The following is a 23,708-nucleotide window of genomic DNA, read 5'->3' on the forward strand; positions in this document are numbered from 1 at the left end:
ACGTTTTACGCTTCATATTGGGGTTCCGCGGTGCGTCTTCAACGTCAATATATATGGGGATAATGGAATGGGATGACTGGTAGAAGGTACAGTATTGCGCCGCAGTGAACTCTGAATCTAGTGTGCGATCCACGACGCTCATCCCAAAAGCTTGCTTTGTCTCTCTAAAAACAAAACCTTTGAGCGGTCTTCCTCGTATGTCAGCAGCTTGTCTTTCATAACGATCTCACGGTTCTCCGCTTCTCCTAAACGCCACCCAGAGCCATACTCATGTTCGTCCTGGTGGACATGTTCGAGCCACGAGATTCCATATGCGTTTCTCAGCGTCTGCGCCATCATCACCTCCACAGAGCACCAGCCCCGATCGAAGTACTGGTCATCCACGAGACTGATCATTGCGTCGCACTGTGCAATGACCATGGGTAGTGCCGAGACACCGGCACTCGGCTCATCTTGATCAACGCATGCAAAGTCCTGGGAAAGTGAGCCTCATTTCCGTTGCGTGATAACCAGAGCAGAGATAGTACAACTCACCATCCAAATTCCTAGCTTATTCGGGTCGACCATAGGATAAAGGCACAGGAACTGCTCGACCGCGGTCTGCATCCGCCGATACTGCGTGTGGACCGCATCGTCTGGCGACTTGGCGCCCGGCTCCTTATTGATCCACCGGTACGAGAAGAATATCACAAACTCGGCACCGGCCTCCACGGTCTCGGCCGGGCGCGACAAAAGCTCCCGCGCCAGCCCGTCACTAGACCTCGGCAGCCTGCCAAACTTTCTAAAGTCCTCCCAACGCATAAATTTGAACACGTCGAACATCTTCCCCTTTTCGCCGTCCGTGGCGAGCGCGTTGGCATACACCCGTCTCACATCGCGCACCTTGTCCCCGCCCCCGCCGAGTAGCGTGGGCCGCATGTGCTCCTGGAACAGCTCGCGGTAACCCTTCCTCAGACGGGCCTCGGCCTGCCGCTGCGCTATGTTCGCCGCTCCTTTCTTCCCGAGACCGTCGAGAACGACCGCCTCGGTCTCCGTGTCGCCGTTGAACACGGCGTGATCCAGCGCTGTGTACCCGTGCTCGTCGACGATTTCCATGTGTGCGCCGACGCCGACCAGCTCTCGTAGGTAGCCGCGGCGTTCCTCGGACGGCTCTTTGGCGAACGCGATAGCCGGCGTGCACGTCCCGGGAGTGTTGAACAGATCAAGTGCCTCTTTTCTCCGGCCCTCGAGAAGCAGGGCTCGGCCGTAGAAGAAGCGCGAAATCGCCCTCACCGTCGTGTCGGGAGAGTTTTCCGTCATCTGCAGGGACGCCAGAGCGGATCTGACGGCCTCTTGGACGTTTCCCCGGGCGTAGTGACAGATCGAGAGCCGTGCTAAGCCAATTGTCTCCCATGTATTCAGCATATCCAAGTGTGTAATTCTGACATTCGGGCCGCTGCGTTTCTCGATTTCCCCCTTCAGGCGACGCGCACTTTTAACTCGCTCGGCGAGTTGCTTGATCGCCAAATCTAAAAGCCCGTCGTCCTTGCATTGATGAGACAACTGGTAGTTTACCATGCCCAAGTTTCCGATGGCTCTGCACATCTCCTGCTCGAGGCCGAGTCCCCTAGCGGTATTGTATTGCATCTCGAAAGCCCGCTTCGCATCCTCCAGACGGTCCATGTGCCGGTACGTAACGCCCAGCTCGCCGCTGAACTCGACTCTCTGCATGCTCGGTTTCATCTCCGTGATGGAGCTTTCCAGGATGTTCTTAGCCGTCTCGTATCTCCCGAACCGTCTGTTGGTGTTGCCCAACTCGCCGAGAACCAAGTACCTATATCTGCTGGCATTCGGGAAGGACTTGTCAGACTTGCAGAACTCGATTGCATTGTTGAAGGAACGCAGGGCATGTTCCCACTCGGTACGTTGAGCATGTTGTCTACCCTCGTTCATGTGAAACTCCCATGAGCGGACCGCCTCAACCTTCTCTGCCAAGGCAAATGGGGTGATGCCCGCCGGGTCGCGGAGCTGCGCGAATGAGTTGCCATTCTTGGGCCCGAGGACGCCGGCGTCTTTGAAGAATCCCCGATGAGAGTCAAAGAAGAAAAGAGTAGCGTGTAAAACATCCGGGGCTACTTCGGTACGATGGAACGATTTGGCCGGGATCGTATGACTACTGTTTCGCGTATGGACCGCTTCTGCCGTCTCCGTTGCTCGCACTAGCCTTCCGGTGTTCTGGACAATCGAATATGCCTGGTGCGTCTTGTATGCGGCGCTGTGACTCTTGCTATTGGCATCGTTCCACGCAAGCGCGTACTCAGCATGCGTTGCTTGCTCGGCCTCGCCGACGGGCTCGACTCGATATGAGTGGTCTTTCCCTTCTCCCGCCAATATCCAGCTCTGAGCAAAGGGCTGGTGAGAGTGAAGCGTGAACTCCGCATTGCCACGCATTCCATCCGGTAGCCAGACATGGAGACGGAATAGTTCGTCGATATTGCCGTGTTCTAGAAGGCTACAGAGGGGCACAGCTAAGAATCCTTGGGCGCTCCGGGATGCCGTAAATAAATCGCGGTTGAGGGCTTTGCAGGTAAGGGCGCCGTGCACTAGATCCCAGCATCGCGATAGCTTGTCCGCGTGGGCCGGCCGATCCTGCCGGCATGTCTCTCTAAGAAATGCTATGGCGAGGGTGAGACTGGCCAGTTGTTGCAAATCTTCGCCTTCGTGTAGAAGACCGACTTCTAGGCTACGCTGCCATTCATCGAACGAAAGACCTTTCACTCCACCTTCGCCGTCCGAATCCCCCGCAGTCGAAGCGGATGAGATCCACCGCTTGATCGACTGTACTTCGGATTCTCCGGTCTTGGTGGCAGTTGCTACGCCCTGAAGAGCGCGAAGGAGAGATGATTGCCGTATCTTCATCGTTGACGACATTTTATGACTGCTAGGTTGTAGAAAGTATTATCGTCTGTCAAGCCTCAATCGCAATCCGTCGATAATTGGTAGATGGGTAGCGTTCAAAGCCTCACTTTTCTAGGCAACGTTGCCACGTATCGACTGCTGAAGTGGGCGCTAAGTATGGAGGGAGGGGGAGGAGGACGAATCAACGCCCCTAGCTTGATCCGAACATGATGATGATTCAATGATAAGTTGCCATAATTCTTCATAATTGGAGAGTTGGGGGCACGAAGCTCAATCGGTCCTCGTTGCGGGGCTAAGGATGCAACCTTGGGAGGTTTGAACCCGGTTCCAAGCAGGCTGAGATCTGGGTTGGGAGAAATGCAGAATGAAAGGGCCCCACGGTTAAGGTAATTGGCGTAATGCCGTCAGGTTCACTTGGTCCAGTGGGCTGAGAGTGAATGGAATATCACTTTGGTGAATGAAATAAGAGCCAGAGAGTCCTACCCGGACATCCTTGCATTCTTGCATCCTTGGGGCACCGGTTACGTGCTGAGTATGTTTCTTGGGACCAGCGCTGCCGCAAGTGCAAGCAAGTCAATTTTGACTCACATACTTGTCAACTTAGTATTTCTTCCCCCTAGGATTTGATTATTAGCTAACTTACGAGTTAGTCAAGTCAATTCCTATAGCCCCTAGCCCTCATGTATACCCTCATATATGCCCTTACGTAAACACTTATATACTTATATAAGTAGGACTAAGGATAATCTATAGCCTCCTATTAGCTAGCTATTTATATATAAGATATTAAGTCTAATACTTCAATTGAAGGGTGTCACATTACTTACTTAGGTGGTAGCAATAGCGTCAACTTGGCCGATTGGCTTGTATTACTTGCTAACTGACTTGCACTTGCGGCAGCGCTGCTTGGGACTGCATGTCTACCATACAACTTGACCGCGACTGTCCTCGGTTACAGTCGCACGAAGAGGATCGCTAGAGTGCTTTCCCCCCCTGCGAGTGATGTTGTATGTACTCGGCATGGAGTCAAAGACTCGAATACCAACCAGAAATTGATGCATGTGGTGTCCAGCCCTGTTGGGAAGGTCGGTGGAACTCAGGATCTCGCAGCAAGCACGTTTACAGTCTCTTTCCATTACAGTCGACATGGCCACAAAAGACTATGGACTCAGTCTAAATAATTGAAACTCATATTGAACTATCACCGAGACTCCGGACCGAAAAACCATCGGTACCAATCCATGACATTGACTCATACATCGGATATCTTGTTACAATTGATGCCGCCCTTCAACCACGATCTTGCGAATGTAAACCAATCATAGGATACATCCCTCTCCCATCCGTCTTATTTGACCCTGAAAGATACAACTATATTCATCGTCTAAAAGCGAGCAGTGGAGTTGGAGCTACCGGCAGAGCCGCCAACAAGCTTGCTGTTGAAGGCATCGGCAGCAGCCTGGTCCTGAGTGGCCGCGGTAGCCGCAGTCTCAGCGGCCTTGCAGCTATCAATGGTAGCCTGGGGGGCCTTGCAGCTGTCCTGGAGGCGCTGGCAGATGAAGCCGGCAATGATTCCAATCTTCTGGGCAGAGCCGTGGTTGAAGTCCTGCTGGTTGGTAGCGATGAAGCCAGGGCCCTGACGGTCCTTGAGGGCGTTAGAGAACTCGATGCTGGGGTCGCTGCAAGAGCCGAAGTCGGAGGCCTGGCGCATCTTGAGAGAACGTCTGCGCTTGCCGATGGCAGCGTGGCACTGAGTGTTCTGGTCCTCACACTGCTGGACGCCACCGGTGAGCTTTCCGCTGTTGGCGGCGTTGGCGCAGGCGTTGTGCTGAACATCGCAAGAGCGGCCGAGAGCGGCGTTCTTACCGACGAAGGTGTCGCCGTTGACGGAGAAGGGACGGGTGCCGGAGGTCTGGATGACCGGGGGAGGGGCGCCGCCGAGAGAGCCGGTGAAGGTCTGGACGTTGGTGCCTCCGGCGGCGTTGCCGCTGTTGCCGGTGTTACCAGTGTTGCCGTTGCCGGTAGAGTTGTTGGCAGAAGCCTGGGCGTTGCTGTTGGTGGAGCGAGCAGCGCAAGCAGCCGCGTTCTTGGCCTTGTTGTTGCCGGTGTTGGAGCTGCCGCTGTTAGAGCTGCCGCTGTTAGAGCTGCCGCTGTTGCTGCTGCTGCTTCCAGTTCCAGAGGTTGTGTTGGCAGCACCGTTAGTGGCTCCGGTAGCAGTACCGCCGCCGGCAACCTTCAGGCCGTTGATGTCAATGTGGGTAGCCTTCAGCTCACCAGTGCCGCCAGTAATGGTGGACTTGATGCCGGCAACAGCGGCGTTGATCTCGTCAGGAGTGGCGTCGAGGACAAGAGTCTTGGTGGTGAAGATGCATCCGGTGGGGTCGTTCTGGTCGTCGCAAGAGTTACCCTTGAAGGTGGTGTCGGTCTTCTCGCCGGGGGCGAAGGTACCGCTCTCAAGAGCAAGCATGGGGTCACCACCGATGGAGGCGAGCTGCTTGGCGAGCTCCAGAGTGACGGCCTTGTTGTCGGCAGCGGCGTTGTCGGTAGCGGGATCCTGGTGAGCCTTGATGGCAGCGATCTCGGGGTTGACAGCGGTGTCGGTGCAGGCAGCGGAAGCCACACCAATACCGGCGGTGTTGCGCTCGAGGGAAGCGTAGACAAGAGCGCCAGACATGCCACGGATATCCTTCTCAGCCTTGGCGTTGGTGAAGGCCTGATCGGCAGTCTCCTGGTGCAGGCAGGCGAGGTTGGTAACCTGTCCAGCTCCGGCCTTGGCAGCGCCATCGCCGAGAAGACCGAAGACGGGGTCGGCGATCGCCTTGGGGTTCTGCTTGTTGAGGAACTCGCGGGTGATGTTCAGGAAGATCTCGTGAGAGTGCTCCTGGGGAACCTCACGCTTGGCCATGCGGCGGACATGGTGGTGGCGGTGGTAAGACCCAGCCTCGGCGAGAGCCAGGAGGGAAGAAGCGGCGAATGCAACAGCTTGGTACTTCATGTTGACCGAAATTGATGATTATCGACGTCGATTGAAGTTCGAACAGAAAAGACCGGCCTTCTGCCTACAGTTTTCGACTGAAGTAGTATTGAAAAAAGGGTGGTAAAGAGAATATGGTAAAACGTTAACGTAGAGCAATCAAAGCCGATGCAAAGAATGGAATGAGTTCTCAGAACTCGTGGTGAAAGAATGAATCGAAACGGCGAAGAGAATGTCGTACGAAGATGAGAAGCTATAGCCAAGAAGAAGAGATCTGGTGCCGAGAAGGAGATCACTCAGGTTTATAAAGAAAAGATTGGATGGAAAAGATGATCAGAGCACATCCCTGGCACATCATCGAATTCAGACGGTCGAGAGCATGAGCCGCATCCTTGGCCAGCGTATGCCGGCAAAGCGGAGGGATGAGACTCAAGGAGGTCACTCGAATGGACCACCCCGGGGACGACATCGAAGGGTGTGATACGACACGAGACGAAGTGAGTCGGTTAGAACGGACCAGAAAAGATTGCCAGGTCCAGGAAGCTGTTGGGCCCGAAGCCTTGGTCTGGCATGTGCAGGGGAGGGTTACCTGGGGGTGGAGGAAGAGTGACAAGACGCAACAAACGTCAACGTCTGAGTGTCATGATGGCCAAGTCAACCGCGAATGAGGCAGCAAAGTGGGGATTTCACGACAAGGCCGCCACTGTGTCGACCGGGGACGAAACCGCTCACTGCAAAATTGGCTGTCGCTAAAGATACGCGTGTGTTGTTGTGGCCAGGCCGCTCAATTATTGCGACAAGGGTCGCGATATGGGCAGAGTTTTCGGATAGCGTTGCGACGGATGGGAGGGGACAAACTGCAAGGCGGCAAAGAGTTCAGACTCAAGACAGCGATGTGTACGGCAAGATGAGGCGGAAGATCAGACAAACCGAGCCGCAGGATGTCATAGAGCGAGTTTCGACCGGGGTGTGGGCGGTAATGTTTTGGGTCGCTCGCTTCTCCCCCATGCGTCACATCGCTCGCTCACTGGGCCCCGCCCCCCCACGGCAAAAATGCTTGATTCAGTCTTCCCGCCAATGATCGCGTCCCGCGAGGTCCGGATGGCGAAGTCGCCGGCGGTGGCTGGTGGGTAAGGGGTCTCTGCCGCAATCTGCTTAGGGCTTAGTGTAGGGGTCTGGTCCTCTCTGTTGAAGAAGCTGTGCCGTGCTTTCGTAGGCGAAATGCAACTCACCGTTGCCCTTTCTTGCTGAACTCGGTTGAAGTTCCTGGAGGCCGGTAAGCTGGCGGCTGACAAACCTGAAATGAAGACATCTAGACCCCTCGGGGGTGTGGACCGGGGCACCCTTTTCGGCATGTCGCACCGAACAAGATCTATGATTGAACGGGTCTTCTGGCCGGTTTACCTGGTCGGGCGTGGCTACCAAAGAATTAACGTGGACGGTTAGATAGATTGCCCCCCATCCAAAAATGACGGGACGACTAAACTTCGTGGAGGCTAGCGCCTGAGCTTATTGAGGCTTGAACTGGGATGTTTACACCAGTCTTTGGAAACTAACGTTCACATTTGAGTGTCACCAAGTCAAAATACCATCCTTTGAGTTGATAGCACACCACCTTTCTCGTTGAGTTTGTGTCTTCTTCTGAGTGACAACCAACATCCGACATCCTTCGTCGATCAGCCCAGAACTCTGATCGAGTCTGCCGAGAAAGATGCTCGCCAGGCTCATGCGGCAGCGAAAGTGGGCCACGCTGCCGTCGACCGCCATAAGATCTACTGTTTCAGACGATCGCAGACTTCAGACGCATCAGTGCCAAGGGGCAATATCTCAGACGCTATCACCATGCGGCCCTAGCCACCCTCGTGCGTCATGTGCGACTGGCAGGCTGTCATCCCAGCCATGCATCCATCGCAGCGGGGTTGATTCACTTATTGACAGGCACTCGTCCGCCTCCATTCCTCTTCACTCGTGGTATGATCTGCCTCGCGCCTTCGGAATTCGGCCTGGGATGAATTATGATATGACTCGAGCTTTGTCATCCACCAGCGCGAACTATTCAATCGGACGAGCCGGTGACCAGACGATTCAGCGTCTGAACTCGGCCTCATAAGACGGTTGCGCGATTTGTTATGACCCTTAAGAGGTCCTGATAATCATCCTCAGTCTGAGATGAGATGCAGTTCATCACTTGTCATGCTCCACTGACTCGGCCATGCCATGCGCCCCAAGCACATTCTGGCGCGTGGGTATTGACCCTCATAATGTGGCTTCTTCCTTTCCCCAGAGCCACCGGCAGTACTGGGATGAAATCTCAGGGTAGAATCCAGAACCAGCTGCTGCTGGTGATCGCAGGCCGCGGGGTCAACGAGTGAGGTGTCCACTTTGGTCTGGGCTCATTCCACCTCCGCATTCATGACTGTTGCTTGAGAGATCACACACTCCGAGAAGCAGATCATCAGAGTTTGTCATCCGCCACATTACGATGCATGAGCAGCCCGTCTCATGCTGACCCCATTTTTCGAGTATTTCGTCTGCTTGAAAGCCTCCGACCGTTGACCGACAAAATGCCATTGGGTTCCGCCAAAATGTCCAACTTTGTTCTCCACTCTTGAAAATGCCATCCTATTCGACGCCTTATGAGCACACGAAACGCTGTTCTTCATCAACCGTGTGATAAACTGTCGTTCATGCCCCATGACGTGTATGATTCGTGAGAAACGCCAAGTGTTCGCCATCTGAAAATGGCAACTACTCCCTGCGTATTTCACTTCACATTGGCAACCTCTGACACTTGGCGGCATTGGGGATTGCCGCGTTCTCGAGCTCGGCCTGAATAGAAAAATCTCATGTACAAAGAAAGTCTAAAGTTGCTGACTTCCTTCAACAAACGTGTGGGTATCATTGGTAAGCTACACTACGATCAAGCCATATCTATACGAATAGTGTAGTCCTCGCCTTCTTGTGCGACAACAGTTACGGTAACACCCCAATCCTTCACGGTGTATGCGCTCGCCCCGCTCCCATTGAAGGTCAACGGCGCGTTGTCAAGCTCGTCATTGGCGCAGCTAGCCGAGCCCCAGCCTTGGTTTCCATCTAGAACGCGAATCGGTCCCTCTCCCGTGGCAACGTCGGTTGCCACCGTGTACAACAACACACCTGTGGCACAAGCGTTCTCGTCGTTGCCATTCTTTGACCGGACCTCGGCTACTAATGCTTCTCTGTCGTTCTGCTTAACGACGACAGCCTTTACGCCACCCTCGGTCTCCAGTGGGGACAGCTTATGGGTAGTCGACGCCGATGCATTCCCAGCGCTGCTTCCGGCCGCTGGGACTACGCACTCAATCTGGTCGTCTGCAAGCCAGCCCAACCTCCACTTGTTCCATGCGAAATAGTCCGGACTGTGCCCACCAACATTGGCCATCATATCCCAATTTCCAGTGTACAGGCCAGTGTAGCCCGATGGTAGCGGGTATAGATCCGGAAGGCAGAAGGCGTGCCCCGTTTCATGGTTGAGAGCTTTGTAACCCCATACGTCGTAGGTGTCAAAGCCTATGGTGACAGCCTTCCTGGCGACGTAGTTGATATCGTAGGTATACACAGAAGAAGTAAGAGTGGCAGAGAAGCTGATAGCCGTCGCGTTTCTTGTCGGGATGATGTAGAGCACATCCGTAATTGGGCCTTCGGTGCTATTAACGCCCGGTACTGGTGTGTTGGTGATCTTTAGCCATTCTTCCAGGGCATCCTTGATGTAGACTTGGTGCATCTGCTGAGACAGGCCTCTCTCGAATTGGTAATCGGTCGCCTTTTTCGGCATGCGGTAGAATCGCGTCGTATCGGCGGTGACGTTCAATGCCAGCTTTCCATACGAGGATTTGTCGAACCATTCTGCTGTCTGTGGGAAGAAGACATCGTAGGCTTCCTTGGGTGAGGCTTCGGATGCGGTCTGGTCGGGAAAGTCGATGAAGAGCATCAGTGCATTCAAAGTGCCTGTGCTGGGCGCGCAATCGTAGTTGTAGCCGAACCCCGAGCTAAAATACACGCTCTGGTTCGCTGAGAGTTTGCAGGATGAGCTGTCGGCCCTCCGGGCAATCGATGGCAGGCCCGCCGCGGATGCCGCGGCCGAGAGGAGCGCTGCCCCGTAAAATGCAGATGCTATCGGGGTCTTCATGTTTTTGGTGGAACTCCGAACAGTCGTCTCGGACAAACAAAGGACATAGGAAGTTGGACCCCGATTCCTTTGGTCTGGAGGACAACGTTTATTATTTATCCAAGATCTAACATCCTTTCAACGTCTATCCATGGCTTGGGGGCTGATCCGAGCCACAGTGCCAGGTTCTCTGTATAGTGATTTAATCTCCCCATGTGGGAATACGAGATGAACGCTAGGCGTGGACCAGGATTTAATACGGGCTTGCCGACTCCACCTCGGGACCTTAGGATAAGCATAATGAGGATGCATCCACTCTAAGGATGTATTTTCAGTCGCTGGGAAACGTTTTCCAGGTCGAGTAAATTTGTGCGCCATGGATTTGAACATGAACTACCAGCTATTGCAAAGAAATGAGAATATTGCCCAGTGGTCAAGCGAGAGGCAAATTTCAGCATCATTCCGCACTCTCAGCAGGCTTTTGTCCACATACGATGTGCCTGAATACTTTTCGTCAGCTTTGGCATTTCATAGCTTTGTGAAGCCCACTTACACCTCGTAGTACGCATTGAAGCTGCGTTTGTCTTTCAGCTCCTTCCGGACCTCGGCGAGTTGCAGCATTGTTTCCTCCTTGGTAAACCCAAGTACGCCGCAAAAGATTCTCAAAGTGAAGGCTTCCAGGCCGTCCAAGAGGTTTGTCAAGTTCAAGAAACCCATTTCCTTGTAATAAGGGTCCTTTGGCCACACACCAAGCGGCACTTTGACCTTTTTGTAGGTTATGTTCTCAAATCCTACATTCTCGACCCAACCTTTCAGCTTGGTACCGGGACGGCTATCACGACCTGTCGACGCAATGCCGTCGAAAAGAGTTTTGATCCACTTGTACGTGGCGTGGTCGTGGGTGAAGCTTCCGTCGTCTGAACTGTACTCCCCACCCATTTCGAGGAATTCTGCCCAGCCTCCTGGGTTCAAGTTCCTTCAGAAAGGATCAGTATGCGATGGGTCATTCACAAGGGCTTCTTTCATGAGACACGCACTTGTAACAGTTGCTGATCAGCTTTGGCCAATCTTGAATGGAGCCCATCATCCAGTGGCAGTTGATGAAGTCATACGTCCTGTCAACCCAAGGGCTCTCGACGTCGTCAATCTCGAACTTGACATTGGGGGGAGCCCTGTTCGATAGTGTGAGTCAACATGCCAATTTCAATCTGAGAAGACCCACCATTCTGGCTGAATAGCGCTGAGATCAATACCGTGGACCTTGAACACCGGTTAGTCATAATTAAAACTGGCATCCTACACAAAATTTGTAATGAAAGGTGAAATATCAAAGGAAACTGGGAAAGTTCACCTCTGCCGCTGGGAAACGATCTGCAAAGTCGATTGCCCCTATCGAAGCTTAGCATCCTCGGCCTGTTTGAATCTAGAGGTCTTCTGGAAAAGAACTTACAGAGTCCAGTACCGGTACCAATGTCCAAAACTTGGTGGATGTTTTTCTCTTCGATGGGCGCAACATACAATTTGTCCCCGAGTATCTTCGTTGTGACGAGATGTGCGTAATCAAGTCGATCCATTTCGTTCTGTCAAAGTCAACATTTGAAGTCATGGAGTCAAACAAGAAACTCTCACTTGATCATTGGGCATGAAGTACGCTATGATGTGGCGTTAGCAGGGGACTTAAAATACAAAATTGCTCAAATAATGGATTAAACATGACATACACCCCGCTCGATATGCGTGGTAGCGGCGACCATTCTCAATAGGGTAGTCAATGACGCTTGACGTCAATGATGCAGTGTACGAGGAGCTGTTCAATTTGTCAGTGAATTGTTCCCCATCGTACACGACATCCAAGGGGGCCTACAGCTGATCCTCATTCGCAGAATCATCGTCTGCGGGCTATTACTCATGTTAGCAAAATTATGGTCTGCCGAAGTTCGAAGAGGTAATGTTATACCACGGCCGCATCGTCGACTTCCAGAGGCGGTTGCTCGTCATGATTATTCCCATTCGGCGTAACCCGCGGGGGGCCTGTAGGCGGGGCTGTGGTCGTTCCAGCAGCGGAGGCAACGCTCGGTTGCAGCTCGGCTGTACCTCCGGTCAAGTCGGTCATGATATCAGACAATGTCATCTAGTTCGGACAAATGGTGATCAACCAAAGGGGAAGAAGGGCGTGAACAATTGATAGAGGGCAAGTCTCTGAATTGTAGACATGAGGGGTTTATGGGTGTTTTGTCTGGAACGTCGGACCAGGCTGGCGTTGGAAGAGGCGTTGGAAGAGGCCCAGCAGTGCATGCAATCGACATGGATCTTGCTGTTTCCAACCAATGAGTACACGCCGCGTGCCTATTCCCTGCTTCCGGCGTGGGAAAATCACATAAATCTCCACGTTGCCCAGAGACTTTTGCTGAGAAAGGCAAATGCTCCATGTTGTGGTCACATTTCTGCAGGAGGAGCACGGAGATCAACCCACTCTGATAGGAAGGAGTACGAAACAGACCTAAACCACCTAGATGATCTTTGGAGACACACAAACTTGCCTTGGCGAATATGCTCCGAGTTTAACAACGCTGGCCAGCTTGATGAATGCATCTTCTTTCGCCCGGGCAGTAGACTTTCAACCGCTCTTTGATTTGAATACCATCTCAATTGTGACAGAGATTCCCATCGAAGAATATCCAACCTGTTCGTTTCTGTGCTGCCAGGTCCCATACAGACTTCGGCATCTCCGTCGCAGCATGAGTTGGACTTCGATGCGTCGATAGCATGACAGATATCATTCTCAAATGGTGTCGCCGTGGGTGCCGCCCCTTTACACCCAACAGTAGCAGTCGCACTGTCCGTCAGATCGCCTATGGCCTAATTAGCCTCAGTCTACTGCGATTGAATCAGTGGACTTACACATATCCAATAGAGGCTACTGAAGGTTGTCTCTCGACGGGGCACTAATTAGTGTCAGTGAGGTCCGAAAGGCGACAACTGAGTTCGACCAACCTCCTTCTGACAGCGTGAGTAGCACGTCCAGTGATCGTCTTCAGAACAATTCGCAGGCTTGTTCACTGTTAGTTCAGCACACGAGTCTACATTCGTGAAATACAACTCACTCCCCATTGGCTCAAAGGCGGCTTGTTGTTGCACAGCATTTGGGCGATCTTGGCTGAGGCAATGCCATGCAGCATGAATGTTGTGGCCACGAAAATCAGCTTCATTGTGGTGTTTTGCAATCGTATTCCAATGTTCCTGGGGCATGCATTATTCTATGAGTGTTCGAAATGGCCGGCCTTATATGTTCCAAAGTCAGGAGCCCTTTTCTCATCTTGACCCAAGCTTTAGAATGACTCGAATCGCGTAGCAAATTAATTCTCCTTGGCAAAATGAACTTTGTACCCCGTGGTTGAGGTCCTTGAGCTACCTTAACTCAACTCTCTCTAGTCTCGAGTGTAACCCGAACCGGTCATATTTCGAGTTATCTGGATAGATTGAAGTGAGACGATGCAAGTGGCATAAATCGGATTGAATTTGAGGAGCCCATTTGAGTCTGATCTGCGTTGGGCCTCGTGAACACAACTGTACGTATGGCACTGCCTGTGCCCGACAGACGCTGTAGGCTTGACTCAAGAGTCAAGGTAGCTTCGACCGGCTACTGAAATTCTCTCAATAGTTCGGGAGCAGAGGCGAAGACAATCATAGTCAATGAGACCTACCTGCCGCCTCAAGCGCGATCCGAGCCATCGATACTGATCGAGTTCTTCCTCAAGTGAGATGCATCCTGCTGGTTCATCCTGCGTGACTCGTCCGATACAAAAATTTCAAAGATGGTTATTAGGAAGGAAGATATTTGGAACAGGCATTCGCGATTCAGTTATTAGAGGACTGACGTGCCGTCACAGGTGTTTCGGGAGAGATTGAGTGCCGCGTGCGTGGGTAGTCAAATTAAGCTCGGCATCTGATTTCCAAATGAAGGCTACTATCGCCGAGGCAATGCATTCCCATTTGCCAGCTGCACGAGCATCGAGTTCAGAACCTGCCGGGCTACAATCGCGTTTTTGATCAGAAATCGCTCATCAATCCTACTCAGTTGCAGACATACCTGCGTGGCTCCATGCTACCCATCTCAGTGGGAACAGCGCTCGCAAGAGCAGCCAGGAAAAGAATGTGAGTAGGGTTGAAGTGCATTTTTGCGGTAAAATTGTGTGTTGGATCAAACGTAGAGCAGAGAGTGTGTCTTGTAGGAAGTGAATGAGTGCGGTGATTGAAGCGTGGAACAGCGGCTGAGGAGAGATTTCTTAGACGCCCAAAGGAGGACGACAGCGCATGTTCTTATACGTCCCATGGGAGGCTATCTCTTGCCCATGATCAGTGTGTCCTGGAGACCTTAGCATCGGCCGGATGTAGATAGTCTGCTGGCCATCTTTTCTTCTGCCTAGGGAAATCTTGTTCACATCTCACTATCGAGTCACTGTTTACTCAACCTCAAATGTCATTCTCATCTTCGGGTGCAGATAGTCTGCCAATTGGGGTTTCTTCTGCCTGGGCAAATCTCAGTGCTATGTCAACCTCGAGTCACGATCTGCTGAACGTTCAGTGCTACTGTTCATGCATCTCTGGCTTAAGCCCAATTGGTTCTGGAATCTCTGCCATGATTCACGGCTCTGCCGAACTTCCCAGCCACGTCGTTCGGAACTGATTACTGATGAAAACATGCGCCGAAGACAAACATTATCGTCGCTTTCCAGAGCCGCCACTCCTCCATTATGGTCGCACATAACGTCTCCATTGATTTTAAACTAAAAGCTTCAAATACGTCATATCATGCATCATGTCACCGTACGACTTTAATACTTTGAAAGTCAGTCAATTGTTCGGCCGACAATCATAACATCTGCGTGACAATTGCCGTGTAGCTTATCGAAGAAAGACAGCCGCGAACTTTGACTTGCGGGCTGAAAAATGAACCAATCAGACAAACTTCTGATTTTTGACATTCAAACCGTCTAGTACAAATGGACGTTATGTCCCTATTTACTTGAATCGTAAGGTCTCCGATTAAGTGCGGAAAAAAGATGCCATTTTTTGGATCGATGGATATTGCTGATAAGCATTCATATTTGCGAGCGGGTCGATCTTATTTCCAGGGCTTCTAGCGCCAGCACAAGCTTTGCGCTAGCGTCTACCCGCCGGTGGTCAGGGGATGCCCTCGGTCTTTCAGCGAGGCTGGCAACTTCAAAAGTGCCCTGTCGCCGAGCCGCCCGGCTTGCTTGAGGGGATGATCCTGTCTTGCTGAAGGAATAGAGTTCCTGTCAGATTGACGCCTGTGTCTGGATGAACACTTCATTGCCCTCATCTTTATTCTTCCTCAGTTCGGCAAAGCCGATCGATTTACTCGAGCCCCAGTGGAAATGCACAACAGGCGGCCGACTTCTGATGGCAAACATACAATTGCTGGCATCGAATGACTTGGTTCTGCTGTACTTGTTCGGAGCTCCACCTGCTAAGCCGACCATAACGGGACCAGGCAGTGAACAATGAACGGCTACTGGCAACTCTGCTTGCCCCCACCGAGCGAGGATTCATCCACGTCAACGATTACCGAAAGCGACGCGGAAATGGGCGACGTCTGGAACCACAAGCACAGGAAGACGAAAAAAACTTAAAATCAATTAAAGAATGCAAAATCTATGTCTCGGTATATGTCGGAGATTTTGCAAATTCCACGCGAGGCTTGGGCTTTTCAAGGCTTACTCCTCAGCCATCCCATGCTCCTCCGCCACATATTCTTCACCCTCCCAAGCTCAGCTATGCGTCCTCGATACTTCATGCTATGAAGGACGACCTCCCGCATGAGCTGGTCAACTCCCTCTCCAGTCTTGACTGAGCAGTCAACATAGCCAACTGCTCCAATCCTTTCCTGGATCTGAATCCCCTATCGGAGAAGTACGGCGGAGTCTACGAAGCGACTGCCTACCTACTTTCAAGACGAGGTTCGACCCCTTAGGGCTTATTACTCAACCATCCCATACTTCTTCTCCATATATTTTTCATTCTTCCATGGCTGTTCATCCGCTGTTTGTATCCCAGACTCTGTACGATTATCTCCTTCATAAGTTCCTCCACACCCTCCCCTGTCTTGGCTGAGCAGTCAGTGTAATTGACTGCTCCGATTCTTTCCTGAATCTGGAATCCCTGTGGCGCGGCTGATCTTAGCAACTTCTCACTTGGGAGTTTCGCTTGGGTTCCCAAGACTACCACTTACCTCGCGACTACTACAAGGCTCATTCATTCCATGTACTTTATCAGTAATTCGCAAGTCCATCTTTGTACCTGCCAGTATCAGTGGCTTTTGTGGGAACAATTCTCGTAGCCGGGGTGCCCACTGTGATGACAACAAATTTAGAAGGTAAGTTCCATAGCTCATTCAACGTCACACGGTCAAAGCCCCACTTGTCCGCGGCGTAGTCAGGATGTATCTGGGAGTGAGCTCACCACGGTGTCAATGTCTGATACTAGCTCAGGCTCGTCCACTGCAAAACACAAGACTATGCAACCTATGGCTTCCGAGATGTTCTGAACCATGTCGGGAAGCAGGCGGTCGTTAATGGGCCCAGGACTATCCCATAGAACAAGCTCAAATGACGTTGTTCCTGAGTCTAGTTGTACCGAGCATGCCTTGTAGTGCGGGGTGAGTACCCTGGTGAAGTCGTTCTATTGAATTTGCATCATGTCAGATCACAAGTCTTCAGTCACCCAAGATTCTTCGAGTGTTAATTTCGTTGACGGAAGATAAAATGCATCGTACCGCATTGGCCAGCGTTTCAGAACCATAAATATAGCGGCTATGATATTCATGTGCAACGTCAGTACGTGGTCGTGAAGCGTGAATGGAATGTAGGTACGAAACCTGTCAAGAAGTGTTTCGTCGTTACGAACCTGATAAGCGAAGTCTTTCCGCTGCATGTCCCGCCAACAAACAAAGCCCTGATTCTGGGAAGTAGCGGGACAGGTATATCTGGTCTGGTCACGCCGGGGTCTTGGTCGATGACCATTACGGTCTGGTCACACTCGGCAGCCGTGTTTTTGTGTGAGCTGCTACTCGATACGGGCACTTCAGTTGTATCATCAAACGTAGCAGTCTTCAAAGATGATCGATCGGATCCATGTCTTGAGAACTCGCCTGTTCGTTCTTGAATGAGTGAAGCACGATCTCTGACACCCAGTTCCGGATTTGATATCTGAAGATGGAATGTCAACTCCGTCATCTTTACCTTTGAGTGACATGCCAATCAGGGTATATCCTCAAAAGACTTACTGATACTTGATGGGGTGGGAGGAATTTATCCACATATCCCCGCGGCTTTCCCCCGGTATGATCCAGCTTTTCAGAATTAAGGTAATGCGACAGCCCTATCGGTAACACCCTTCCTACATTCTCCTCGCTTCCTCGGCATGTCGATTCGAGTGCGGTTTCCGCCTCATCCGCTTCGTCATATTCTCCAAGAAACGGCCAGAACCAGCCCCTGTGGTCCTCATGACCACCAGCCAGCGCACGCTCATCTATAGATTCTGTCTTTGAACACTGGTCTGAGGGACTCTGGTCTATATACGGGGCGACCAAATGGATAGCCGAACTGCGTTGAGGCATTAGCTCTGTCTCCGACACACGGCTAGACAGGGAATCCTTTCTCGTCATAGTTTCTGCTGCACCCCATTCGTTTGGTATGTCGAGTGACGCCGGCTTCGTAATCTCGACCTTCGGCAGAATCCTCATGCCGCTTGCAGCTGTTACTTCCACCTCGTCTTGGGGAGGATTCAACACTATACTGGCATCCTCTGACATCAGGAGGCTGGAAAGAACCAGCTGGTATTACTCCTCCCCATCTGTGTCATGTTGTCGAGCGCAAATCCTGATCATCATGTTCAATGACCTCTCCAAGTCCTCTCGCCCTTCAAGGCCAAGTTTGTGATATGCCTTAATACAGGCTCTCGCGTGGAGACGAGCTTCCACCAAATCGTCGAGTTGAAGCAAGACCTCTGCAAGGGTCAGCTTCTCTTTCAAGACCTCTGTAGAGTCCGCGGTTGCAGTTCTTGATAGAAGCGACAGCCGCTCATTAATGATCTCTTTGGTCTCACGCCATTTCCCTTGCTGCCGGTAAAGCGTGGCAAGATCGCTCAATCCTTCTCTATACATCTCAACGTGCTGTTTGTGGCTTTTGGACGCCTTCAGACGATCAAGTCCCTTTCGCAATAGTCTCTCGGCCGTACTCAGATCGTCACCGTCAAACGCTTGTCTGCCTCGCTTCAGATGAAGAGTTGCAATTTCTCTCTCCATATCGTCATCGGAATCTGATAGATCATGTGCCGGAAGCAAGGTGACTGGCTGTGAATGAAGAGATGGCGCATGGTCAATAGCCACAAGGTCTAACTTTGAGGTGGTCGTAATCCAAGCGATGGTGTCCGGGTTTGGTTGAGTGAGAAAGTCGTGAAACTCCGATGCTTCAGCCACGGAATTTGTGTTTTCGGTCGTGAAAGATAGGGAGGAAGCTGTAGTGGCAATCCTGGCTGAGGATCGAATGCATTTCTTCATATTTCTCAAGCTTTCCATACGCTCTTGGGTCTTGTCGGTGGGCAGCCTTTGACCCAGGGCCTCCATGCGACTACAGACATCCTGAGAGGTTTGATGGATGGTTGTCACTAGCTCCATGACCTCAGAACGAAATTCGGGGCTACTACCTATGCCTCTCGAGAGGACTTGGGTACATCTGGTATCCACGTTAGCATGCGCCTGGTGACAAAAAACTAAAAAAGCTCAAAGGCTACTGACAGCACGACGACTTGAAGTGAGACAGATATTGTCTCTCGACAGCTAGACAGCTGACTCTGAAAGGCCATTACATCCTCCCAGGAAGACTTCAAACGGAGAGCTTTTCGAGCAGAGTCCAGAAAATTTACCGACTTGTCGATTTTGGCCAACTTGGAAGCAAAATTGGCCAAAAGTATTTTCCCGTCAGAAATACAGGCCGATATGTTAGCCCAGTGGCTGGCCAAATAACCTGTAGCTTGTAGTATGTGCTGTATTTCGTCAGAATCCAGAGTGGCCCGCGTGGATTCCAGCATGGCCTTGAAAACTTCCACCTCACTGATCAGCACACGCAGCCGTCCATCGATGCCCTTTGAAGAGTCCGCGACACCCTTTAGCGACGTAATTATCTTCGAACTGGTTCCAATAAGGCCGACAACGCCAACCGTGATAGAGAAGGGATCCATGACGATTGGGTTGGATGATCAGGCTGGAAACCCCGCACTAGGATGCCGTCGTTGGCTACATGCGTAGGGTACTCGTTATGCTGTTTTATTTTTCTTAGAATGTCCTTAAAGGTAGGTATAGTAAACATAGAAAGACGGCGCCGTTGGAGACGAGACAGCGTAACAAGAGCTATGATCTGTGCGATGCAGCTTTTTGTAACTGGAGGTATGTGTCTGATAAGGTTGGAGGAAACGCGAGAGGAAAGGGCAGCCTTGATCACTTCTGCGATGCATGTAGGCCCGGATTGAGTCACGTTACTTTGATTTGGCCATGTCTCACTGCAGCAGGCTGAGCTGAAAACTTGGGAAAGACCTCGCCACCAGACGTGACAGACGTAAGCCACTGGCTAAGAAGGGAAAGATGCATGAGCATTTGCATGGCAGTATCCGTCTTCCTATTGGGCGTTTCGTTGCTTACGCTGACAAGGGTAGGAGCTAGGCACCCACACCATGAAAAGACCCGATAGACTGACGAACATATCATAATTCTAGAAGGGCTGTACTAGGAATCGCCAAACGCGTCCGCTAACAACCTTTCCTCCTCAACCTGATGGACCTTCTTCGACCCCGTCGCCGCAGCCGCCCCCGACCCCCTGCCAGCGTACACGATCCGACTAAACTTGTGATTCTCGGACTCTGAAGCTGCCGTCTCCAGCCTATCGCGCATGTACTGCCAAGCACCCCCGTTGTACGGCTCTTCCTGGCACCACACTATGGTCTGCGCGTTCGGGTACGAGTCGAGGTTCTCCTTGACCTCAGCCCACGGAAAGGGGTGGAGTTCCTCGATGCGCGTGATGGCTGTATCCTTGATGCCTTTTGCTTCGCGATGTTTGTGGAGTGAGGCGTAGACTTGGCCGCTGCAGAGGATCACACGGTTGGTTTCTTCTCGGGGTAGGATACTGTTACCGTGCTCTGGGTCGGAGAGGACTGGCTGGAAGGTTGATGTGCCGGTGAGCTCTTGCACAGATGATCGTGCCAAAGGGTGGCGGAGGAGAGATTTAGAGAAGAAGATGATGAGGGCTGGAGATGTTAGCGGACAATCTTCCTCTTATGGCCGTATGGAGTAAACTTACGCTTCTTGTGAGGCGAATAAACCTGCCGCCTCAAAACATGAAACAGATTCGCCGGCGTCGTCATGTACACAATCCTCACATTACACTCCCTCCTCGCCCTCTCCAGATCCTCAGGCCACACCCTCGGATCTTCACTCCCCAGCTCCAAAAACCTGCCCAGCCTCGCCGACGAATGCTCCGGGCCCTGCCCATCATACCCATGCGGCAACGACATCACAAGCCCGCTCTTCAACAACCACTTCGCCTCGCCCGAAGCAATGAACTGGTCAATCACAACCTGCGCATTGTTCGCAAAGTCGCCAAACTGCGCCTCCCACATGACCAGCGAATCCCGCGCCGCGAGGGAGTACCCGTAGTCGAAGCCGAGCACGCCAAATTCGCTCAGCGGCGAGTTGACGGCGGTGTACCGCGCAGGCTGGCCTTCTTGGAGGTGGTTGAGCGGCGTGTACTCGGCGTGCGTGGTCTGGTCGTGCAGGACGGAGTGGCGCTGGGAGAAGGTCCCGCGCTCGACGTCTTGGCCGCTGATGCGTACGGGTTTGCCTTCCAGGACGAGGGAGCCGAAGGCCAGGGCTTCTGCGGTGGACCAGTCGACGACGCCGGCGTCGAAGGCTTGCTTTTTGGCGGCGAGGATGCGTTGGAGGTTGCGGTGGAGGTTGAAGCCTTCTGGCACGCTTGTAATTGCCTCAGCGATAGTTGATAAAGTTGTCTCTTCAACTGCTGTCGATGTTGACGAAGGCTCAGAGGTGAGTTTGTCTCCCATCTTTAGATCTTCAACAGGCAGCTTGCTCCTCGCCAGCTTCTCCTCCAACTGCTCCCAAACCCACCTCTTCTGCTCCTCCACCACCTCCGCCTGCATTGTCCCCTCGCCAACCAGCTTCTCAATGTACTTCTCCAGCAACGCCGGCTGCGCCGCAATCTTCTTGTACATCTCCGGCTGCGTGAAGCTCGCCTGGTCGATCTCGTTGTGCCCAAAGCGCCGGTAGCAGTTGACGTCGATGACGATGTCAGACCGGAACTCGGCCCTCCAGTCGGCGGCGAGCTTGCACAGGAACACGACCGCCTCCGGGTCGTCGGCGTTGACGTGAAAGATCGGCGCCTCGATGTACTTGGCCAGGTCGGAGCAGTACGGCGTGGACCGGGAGTCGGGTGAGTCTGTTGTGAAGCCGATCTGGTTGTTCACCATGAGCCGCACCGTCCCGCCGACTTCGTACCCCTTCAACGCGGACAGATTCAGAGTCTCGTACACCAGTCCCTGCCCGGAGAAAGCTGCGTCCCCGTGTAGTGCCATGAACATGACCTTGGACTGGTCCACATCCCCCTTGATCTCCTGCACAGCTTTCGCCTTGCCCTGCGCAACCGGATCAACGGCCTCGAGATGCGACGGGTTAGGCAGCATCTCCACACCGACCACACCTCCGCCCGCTGTCGTCTTCTCGCCCTCCATGCCGAAGTGATACTTCACATCACCCGTCTGCCCGCCTTCCACATCAAACTTCTCCGTGCCCGCGAACTGCCGAAACAATGTCTCGAAGTCCTTGCCGTAGACGGTGCTCATCACGTTCATCCGGCCGCGGTGGCAGCTCCCGATGACGATGTCCTTCACGCCATGAACGTCAGCGCAGCGGTCTATCAGCGCCGCGAGGCCCGGGGCAAGGCCCTCCGCGCCGTCGAGGCCGAAGCGCTTCTCGTTGGGGAACTTGGTCGCGAGGAAGCGCTCGAGGGAGGTCGCCCAGATGAGGGTGTCGAGGATGCGCTGCTTCTCGGCGGGGGACGGAGTGGAGGCGTGGTATGTCTCGACTCGTTGGCGGATCCAGTCGCGTTTGGCGGGGTCGGAGATGTGGCGGTACTCGACGCCGAAGGAGCCGGAGTAGAGCTTCTCGCAGGTGGCGATGATGTCGCGGAGAGGCATGGTTTTGGCGGTGCTGGCGAGGTGGGGGAAGAGGTCTGGTCCGAGAGGGATCTCGCGGTCGAGGTCTGCTGTGGTGAAGCCGTACTTGCTGAGGTTGGACGAGCTGGGAAGGTCGGGGTGAGTGTGGATCGTGCCGCTGGCGATATCTCCTAGGGGATTGATCTTGGCTTTGGTGTGACCGTATTCTTGGAACGCGCGTGCGATGTTTTGGGCTTTCAGGTAGTTCACCGCATCACTACTTCCTGCCGCGCTGATGACCGGTGTATCTTCTGTATATCGGCTTGACATCAAGCCTGGTGGGGGTCTGAATGCCTGCGTTGACGGCACTGTCGGATCCTCCATGTTGCGGAAGTAAGTCTGCCAGGAGACGTGAACATCTTTGGGGTTGGCCTTCCATGCAATGTACATCTCGTCGACGTAGTTAGCCGCGCCGCCTTGAAGAAAGGAGTCGATTGGGCTCTGGAGGCGAATTCCCGTCAGTAATGCGCCAAGATACGGTCATTTTGTAAAAGACTGTCTCACAGGAGGCGCGCTGAGGTCGACAGCTTCCGCTGCCGTGGCATATGACCTGCCGTTCACCGGCAAAAGGGCGCGTACTCCGCTGGAAAAACATGCTTGCTGCACCTTGGGGATAGGGCTCATTCCCGAAGGGTGATGGCGCCTTGCGCCGGCTGAGGTTGAACATTGAGGTGCTGCAAGTGCCTTGACGGCCTCGCATCGTGAGGCAGCTCGGAGTGATCGGAGCATGATGAAAGATGCTCAGAAGACGTGACTTAGGAAATGTGTTAGGGTCCTGAGAGAGTTTTGGGGTTCTCTATTGCTTGATGTCATGGAGGAATCATGAAATGATCGTCAAGTCGAGCAGATACTGGAAGTTCGGCAGTCCCATGCATGGACGTGAAAGCTTCCACGAGCTCCAATACTGAGGTTGGTAGATTAGATGCTGGTACAGGCCGGGAAAGATCTAGCTCCCAGGAATTGCCAGTGACATTTCGCAGGACGGACCGCAAGCAGACCGAGGTCGGCTACTTGAAATGTTAGTGACCGAGACTGAATGCGAATCTGCTAAGTTCCCCAATACTCTCCGGCTTTCATACTTACCCACACATTGATCGCTAGGCGTTATCTGATGTTGGTGTAAGATGCGGTCCCCGGATGTTGTAGCCGAGAAGTGAGGTCCACCGGGACCATTTACCGCCACACCAGGACGATGCCCGGCGTCGAGGCGGAGGGGGCAAGTCAATTTGAGGCGCAAACCCTCCCCGCATTGAAGAATGACCCCAATCTTTACTTGGCATACATGTGGGGGTTTTGGAGTGGACAGCAAATTCTTGAACAGCAGGGGCATGTGGATGGTGCAGATTGCAAACCGAACTTGTACACCAGTTCAACGGTGCCAGTGTCTTC

At 52.8% G+C, this 23,708-nt stretch overlaps 9 protein-coding genes across 9 annotated transcripts; all 9 read right to left on the reverse strand.

The window, feature by feature from the left end:
• Positions 1-138: 138 nt before the first annotated feature.
• Positions 139-2,898, reverse strand: CGGC5_v013125 (uncharacterized protein; the record flags this gene model as incomplete). Its single annotated transcript, XM_032027709.1, has 2 exons — positions 139-474; positions 535-2,898. The coding sequence occupies 2 exons, from the start codon at positions 2,896-2,898 to the stop codon at positions 139-141; spliced, it is 2,700 nt and encodes an 899-aa protein (XP_031875940.1).
• A 1,384-nt stretch (positions 2,899-4,282) lies between these two features.
• On the reverse strand, positions 4,283-5,893 carry CGGC5_v013126 (uncharacterized protein; the record flags this gene model as incomplete). Its single annotated transcript, XM_032027710.1, has 1 exon — positions 4,283-5,893. The coding sequence occupies one exon, from the start codon at positions 5,891-5,893 to the stop codon at positions 4,283-4,285; it is 1,611 nt and encodes a 536-aa protein (XP_031875930.1).
• Positions 5,894-8,792: 2,899 nt separating this feature from the next.
• On the reverse strand, positions 8,793-10,040 carry CGGC5_v013127 (uncharacterized protein; the record flags this gene model as incomplete). The annotated part of the gene is made up of 1 exon (XM_032027711.1): positions 8,793-10,040. The coding sequence occupies one exon, from the start codon at positions 10,038-10,040 to the stop codon at positions 8,793-8,795; it is 1,248 nt and encodes a 415-aa protein (XP_031875938.1).
• A 436-nt stretch (positions 10,041-10,476) lies between these two features.
• Positions 10,477-12,132, reverse strand: CGGC5_v013128 (Secondary metabolism regulator LAE1; the record flags this gene model as incomplete). The annotated part of the gene is made up of 10 exons (XM_066152870.1): positions 10,477-10,519; positions 10,573-10,995; positions 11,057-11,191; positions 11,242-11,279; positions 11,371-11,408; positions 11,470-11,599; positions 11,649-11,671; positions 11,741-11,826; positions 11,884-11,918; positions 11,977-12,132. 10 exons carry the CDS (start codon positions 12,130-12,132, stop codon positions 10,477-10,479), a joined length of 1,107 nt encoding a protein of 368 aa, XP_066007654.1.
• A 699-nt stretch (positions 12,133-12,831) lies between these two features.
• CGGC5_v013129 (uncharacterized protein) lies at positions 12,832-13,228 on the reverse strand (the record flags this gene model as incomplete). Its single annotated transcript, XM_032027714.1, has 4 exons — positions 12,832-12,871; positions 12,921-12,964; positions 13,014-13,070; positions 13,124-13,228. 4 exons carry the CDS (start codon positions 13,226-13,228, stop codon positions 12,832-12,834), a joined length of 246 nt encoding a protein of 81 aa, XP_031875944.1.
• A 675-nt stretch (positions 13,229-13,903) lies between these two features.
• CGGC5_v013130 (uncharacterized protein) lies at positions 13,904-14,195 on the reverse strand (the record flags this gene model as incomplete). Its single annotated transcript, XM_032027715.1, has 2 exons — positions 13,904-14,051; positions 14,110-14,195. 2 exons carry the CDS (start codon positions 14,193-14,195, stop codon positions 13,904-13,906), a joined length of 234 nt encoding a protein of 77 aa, XP_031875942.1.
• A 1,815-nt stretch (positions 14,196-16,010) lies between these two features.
• Rho1 (Ras-like GTP-binding protein Rho1) lies at positions 16,011-17,853 on the reverse strand (the record flags this gene model as incomplete). The annotated part of the gene is made up of 6 exons (XM_066152871.1): positions 16,011-16,202; positions 16,273-16,392; positions 16,503-16,721; positions 16,816-16,852; positions 16,947-17,248; positions 17,326-17,853. 6 exons carry the CDS (start codon positions 17,851-17,853, stop codon positions 16,011-16,013), a joined length of 1,398 nt encoding a protein of 465 aa, XP_066007784.1.
• An 893-nt stretch (positions 17,854-18,746) lies between these two features.
• CGGC5_v013132 (uncharacterized protein) lies at positions 18,747-19,280 on the reverse strand (the record flags this gene model as incomplete). Its single annotated transcript, XM_066152872.1, has 3 exons — positions 18,747-18,775; positions 18,838-18,879; positions 19,067-19,280. The coding sequence occupies 3 exons, from the start codon at positions 19,278-19,280 to the stop codon at positions 18,747-18,749; spliced, it is 285 nt and encodes a 94-aa protein (XP_066007783.1).
• Positions 19,281-19,821: 541 nt separating this feature from the next.
• Positions 19,822-23,410, reverse strand: CGGC5_v013133 (2-oxoglutarate dehydrogenase; the record flags this gene model as incomplete). Its single annotated transcript, XM_066152873.1, has 4 exons — positions 19,822-20,339; positions 20,393-22,735; positions 23,307-23,326; positions 23,403-23,410. 4 exons carry the CDS (start codon positions 23,408-23,410, stop codon positions 19,822-19,824), a joined length of 2,889 nt encoding a protein of 962 aa, XP_066007782.1.
• Positions 23,411-23,708: the final 298 nt, after the last annotated feature.

Source organism: Colletotrichum fructicola (assembly GCF_000319635.2).
Source record: "Colletotrichum fructicola Nara gc5 chromosome Unknown KSG_Nara_v1_contig08, whole genome shotgun sequence".
NCBI lineage: Eukaryota > Fungi > Ascomycota > Sordariomycetes > Glomerellales > Glomerellaceae > Colletotrichum > Colletotrichum fructicola.